The sequence below is a fragment of the Egretta garzetta genome, unplaced genomic scaffold (genome assembly GCF_000687185.1).
Source record: "Egretta garzetta isolate BGI_Z169 unplaced genomic scaffold, ASM68718v1 scaffold56, whole genome shotgun sequence".
NCBI classification, from domain to species: domain Eukaryota; kingdom Metazoa; phylum Chordata; class Aves; order Pelecaniformes; family Ardeidae; genus Egretta; species Egretta garzetta.
In genome coordinates this window covers 2,334,148-2,339,760 of record NW_009260182.1, presented here as the reverse complement: position 1 = coordinate 2,339,760, position 5,613 = coordinate 2,334,148, and the positions used below count along the sequence as shown (strand labels likewise).

Sequence of the window (5,613 nt, the reverse complement as noted above, 5' to 3'; positions counted from 1 at the left end):
TTAGTCGATGGAATTGCCAGCTGGGCAAAACTAGTCCTGAAGTGATTAATGTAGTTAATAGTATTTTAGCATTACGTAGCACTTTTCATCCAGTGATGTCAAAACACCTACAGATATTAAGTAAACCTCACAACTCTCCTGTGAGGTAGGTACACCAAAGTATTATTATCCCCATTTTGCTGTTGGGGAAACCGAGGTCCAGAAGGATCTTGTGATTTGCCCAAAATCAGGGAGCTAATGGAAGAGCCGTGTTCAGAAGCCAGGACTCCCGATGTTTATCCATTATTCCCACCAGTAGGCTGGATCACTTGGGCGACCCATAAATAATGACGTTGGCAAGATATGTATGTGATACTACCACCAGAATAAGCAGAAACAAGTTTGCCCTGCTTATAGCAAAGCAGGGAAATGGCAAAAGTTTCACTTTAGAGCAAATTTGTAAAGAGCTTCACGTTTCCTATATGAATGCTCACTGTAAGTTTTCAATTTGCTTTACAAGAGCTTGACTGTACATACTGGTAACATCCTGCTATAACTTGGCATAAAGCCCCTCTGTCTTAGCGTCATGGAATTAATCCTCAAAACAAATTTAATTCACATCAAGTTATTTAGAATGTAAAGTATTTCCACTAAGTGTCAGTCACACAAATCAATCTCTCTAAAGGAAACTTCATAAAAATTGATTACAAACCCCGCTAAACAAACATTATCCCTGTAATTCTTTTAGTGATAATGCAAGTGAATTGCTTGTTGTGTCCTTTTGCCAATGTACTCTTACGTAGACATCCAAACGGGATATCGTCTCGAGGTACTTTCAGTTCGTGCTATTTCCCAATCCCTGATGAGATACTTCTTTGCAGCAGGATGCCCCTGCACAAAGTTCTACCTGAAATGGGACAAAAAAATAGAACGCCTACATTTCTCCTCAGGTATGTAGGTGTTTCCGGAAGACATAAAGAGGGAAGGTTATATTGAGTGTTTTTCATGCCTCGTAACACCCCTATGGCTAACAAGTTTTATGCTATAACAAATTTGTACAGTAGAAAACAGGACATAAAAATATTTCCAGAAAGTGGCTTTAAAACTATTATAAATAGTAAGTTTGGCTAATCTTTCAATTAAGGGTTTTGGAGGCAGTTTTAAGTATTCTTATCCCCCCCCCTTATTCACAGTAAATTTAGTGTGCTTGTGGCCTAATGAACAGCCTATACACATACAGGGACCATTTCAGCGGGATTATATGACAAGAGAAGGATCTGTTAGTTGCACAAGCAAGCCAATTTTTTCTCCTCCAAAAACCTCTTGGAATCCTTCCTGATGCTCTGGGTCCCATTATGGCATTCCCTTTCCACCCAACCCACACCCTCAAACAATTATTCACTTTTTTTGCCACATCCTGCAAAAATGATTTTGCCGAAGCCCTGCCCAAGCGTTGGTAACAAATAGGAAAAGTCCAAGAAAGCAGCAGCACAAAATTCTCGGACTTTCTAAAACTGGGGAAATGATAATTTTTCCTTCTTTTATGCTGTGGCTTGTTTCGTCTTCCTCTGTCTTGTCATATAATAGGAATAACATTCACGTGGGCGAGCGCTTGCAATTAGTGGCCCCACAGTTATTTAACCTCTGCAAAAGCCATACCTATAACATATATTCCTTGTGAATATTATACGTTGCCTTTTGAATAGTACTTCATTTCACCTGGCCATGATATAGGGTCTGTGTAAACAATCAGCAGAACCTGCAACCGCAGTTCTGTTGTGAACACTATCAGTAATGCTTTATATATGTGTGTACATATATATATAAACTTACATATATATGTATGTATACAAATCATAGTCCTGTAAATACCTGTTGCATGCGTGCACACGCACAGGAGAAATGTTACATTCTATTAATGGTAAGGCATATTATTAGATAGGCAATATTGGCAATTATTTTAACTTTTATCTTGATTTGTTGTGTTGCTGTTGATCGCATGCTGCCAGAGGAGTTTAAGGATGATGAGGACGGGAAGAGGCCACTTCGAAGGCTTATTGCACACGGCGGCAGTAGTAGCCCAAAACTTTGCACTTCTCGCACAGATGCTGGGGATGCTCTTTGCTTTGATCCGAAACATCTAGGCCGTCCGGCTTTTCCAGGGGTCTCTGCAGGGAAGGGAAGGAAATCAGATTAGGTCCAAGGCTTTGTCACTGTCACTCTTTATTAGGCATGTGAAGCCTACTTCTATGCTTAACTGAGCTTTCTGCTAGTAATTATAAAGGTACTGTATTTATTTCCTGAAGGGATGAAATATATTTTTCAGCTCTGGATTGGTTCAGAGGGGTCTCACAATTTAATGTCATTCTTCTTTGTAAAGGTGGAGGTAACTCCATTGTAGACAAATCACTAAAAGACTGGATTGGGGACTGTGTTTATAAAAGTGGTAACACAGAAGAGTTTATTCTCTTGGCTCCAGTAACTGAGATGCCCCAAAGGCATTAACACCTCAAGCATGGGAATCCTGTTACCCCGCGATGCCAGCAGGGGTTACCAGTGTTAGGATTAGCTGCTATGACAAGAAAACTGTCTTACTCATGCACAGATATTATGTACACAAATGAGGTTTTCCCAATACTCGGTCCCATATTTCTGAAGCTGAAATTTTTGAAGTAGAGCAGCTGCAAAGGTATTAATAAAAAGAACCAACCAACCACCACCTGCCCCAAACAAAAACCCCCAACCTCACAACACAACCCTTTGCCCTGAACCTGACTAATAAATTGACCATGTATTTTTAATAATATTTGTGAAATCATGGGGTTGGAGGTATATTTGACTAAAGAAGGGAATGAAGCTGCCTTATTTTCAGTAGATCTTTATTCTTCAATTTTCCATGACACGTGAAGGGTTTCACAATCATTCTGAAACTAAAATACCCATGTTAAATATTGCAGTAAGGTTAAGTGTTTGGGAAGTCTAATAGATAGAGAGGCGAATAGAGATGTGAGGTAGAACATCATAAAGTGCATCATTTGTTTGAAAAAACAAACAAAATTCCCTACCCTGTAATTTCTCTGGTTTTGTGAAGTGTACCTGAAGGACTCTTTCATTGCACAGTGCCTTCCCATGAAGGCAGCGGTTGTTCTACGGGACTGTGGTAGGGACAGCGTGTGGCGTGAAATCTGAAAACAAGCTGTAAGCTCCTCACTGTTCTCACAGGGATCCTAGATTCTTCCTTATCTCTTCAAAACATGATTCTTGCAGCAGGGGGTGGATAACCATAAGTTATGAAATTGTGGCCATATGTCTTCTCACATCTTTCCTAAATCCTAAAGACTTTCCTTTAGCCATAAAGTCTTAAAGTACACCTGATCATCTAAGCTTGCATTTATAAATTTTTCATTCCAAAGCCACCCACCTGAGACCCTATGGATAGGAAGAACAAGGACATTCATCTGCAACACTGCAAGAACAGCTCATAATCCAGAGAATAGAAGAGCTCAGATATCTGAATAAGATGAGACAAAATATATTCTATTATCCTGAACAAGGGATGTCTGGAAATTCTTGCTTGGTTGTAGTGGATTATAAGTGCAACAGTTGTCTTCTATTGCACAGCTAGTAAAAACAATATATGGGAGTAATTCAGTGGTGATTGCCAATGGTTAGTTACTGATTCAATGTTCTTACCCATGATATTGCATGAAGTTTTGTCTTTCTTGGGTCACATATTATATGTCTTTGAGTTTAACTTCATTTACAGTTTAATTGCAAATTGGATTTCCTGTAGCAGGTACGGGATAAGGAAGGTAGATGAACGCCTCATATCCTCTAAATTAACCTCCCCCTGCAATCCCACTGAGCTTTGAATGTCTCGTTGGAAGTCAGTATGTTAGGATTTGAGATCAGAACCAGCAACCCTGTTTCTAGGCCTGCAACCCAACCAACAGCAGTCAATGCTTCTGCCACAACACACACAAGTTGGGTGAGGTTTTTTTGGCCAGAAAAACTGCCCTTCTGCCTCTTCTACCACTTATTCCACCAACATCTGCCCACAAATGCTCTTCAAGAATTTGCATTACATAAGTCTAGTCAAAGATGATGCTCAGGTTCAGGAGTCCCAGGAGTTAATTTATGCTCCTCAACAGAGAATTTGAGAGTTTTGAAATGCTATGCTTAAAACAGGCTATTTGACTCAGCTCTGATTGCTTCTACATGCTAGCTGTGCTCTGATTAAAGAGAAAAAATACAGCAGTTATCATGTTTATTGATATAAGCCAGATTTTTTTTTAATATGCAAGGCCTTGGGAATCATTTTTCCTGGAAATAGTGCAAAGGACATTGGGAATGCCTTGAAGCGCCAAGAGTTTTTGGACAGTTTTCAGAAACAATAGCTCTCCGTGGTTTGCTTTCCCCCTGCGTTGATTGAGCTCAGCTTTTTGGCCTGCAAAGCATTCGATTTCAGAAATGTTATTGTTACCAGTGTGTTACGACACAGAGGCTGGGGAGAGAGGGGTTACAAACGCAGGAAAGCAGGTTGCCAAGGGCCAGCTGGAAGAAGCAGAGCTGAGCTGAGCCTGGGCTGTGTTTCTGGTGAGGTGGTGGAGGGCTCAGGCTTTGAAACTGGTAGTGTGCTTGTGTGGTTTGTGTACCAAAAGCACTTCAATCCAACTTTTGCATAAAATTTAGTCCCAGCTTATCTCTGTTTGCTGTTTTCTCTTCATGGGTTTCTTGCAAGGCAAAAAACCCCCTTCAAACACCCTGAGAAGCAACTGTTCGTGTCCTGCTGCTATTTGTTACTAATGGTGGAGGACTTCAAAGTAATCACCTTGCACCTTTGCAACCTTTCTTACACCATGGACGTTAGTAGTTAGGGTAGGACGTTAGACAGCCAAAGAGCTGTGTGTCCATCAAGGTTGGACTTCCTTGGCACAGGATGACCTTGGACAATTCTCACCAGCTTTGGCATGGTAGAAGCAGAAGGGAAGGAGAAGATGCTGCCACAAGAGGGGTGCAGCACAGTCGGGCTGCTGCACACAATGCATTAATTTTGGGGATTGCCTGAACTATGCAGGAGTTCTGAGTAGCTGAGGAGGCTGCAAGAGTTCTGTGCTGCTGCTGAGAGGCTGGTAGCATGAAAACTCAGCCATGAGGAGAGGATGTGGAGAAGGGGACAGGCTATTTGGCTGGAAAAATAATTCCTTTTCCTAGAAAGAAGTGAAATGGAACTTGTAAAGCAGCAGAAAATCCTGCTATGTTGCTCTGGGAAAGGTATACTTCTTTCCATGAAATGGAGAGTTTAAATATAATAGTTCAGTTTTCATTGTCTTTTTTTAAATGCAAGCATCCAGGATTTGGCAGTTCATATTTTCAGTAAAAACTACAGGGATGGGCACGCTTGCATTCTTTAATTTTTGTGCATCTTTCTTTAATTTTCTCCTGGTAGCTGCCGGGTGGAAATAATCTTGTGCAGCTCCACCAGGAAAGCATTTGGTAGTAGTGACTAAAGCTGTTGCCTCAGGGGACAGAAGCTGAAATAAATTTAAATTTATATAGCAATTCCTGTCCTGAAAATTATCTTTTGATTGTGAACTATTGCTGTCCCAGTCCACATGAACTGAATGAACTCGG

At 40.8% G+C, this 5,613-nt stretch overlaps 1 protein-coding gene across 1 annotated transcript in view; it reads right to left on the bottom strand.

Moving 5' to 3' along the window:
- Positions 1-2,033: 2,033 nt before the first annotated feature.
- Positions 2,034-5,613, bottom strand: part of ZCCHC24 (zinc finger CCHC-type containing 24) — a 112,488-nt gene continuing 108,908 nt past the window's right edge. The window contains exon 4 of the mRNA XM_009641957.2: positions 2,034-2,147. Within this exon, the coding sequence (XP_009640252.1) occupies positions 2,034-2,147 (114 nt within the window). The remainder of the gene's footprint in view (positions 2,148-5,613) is intronic.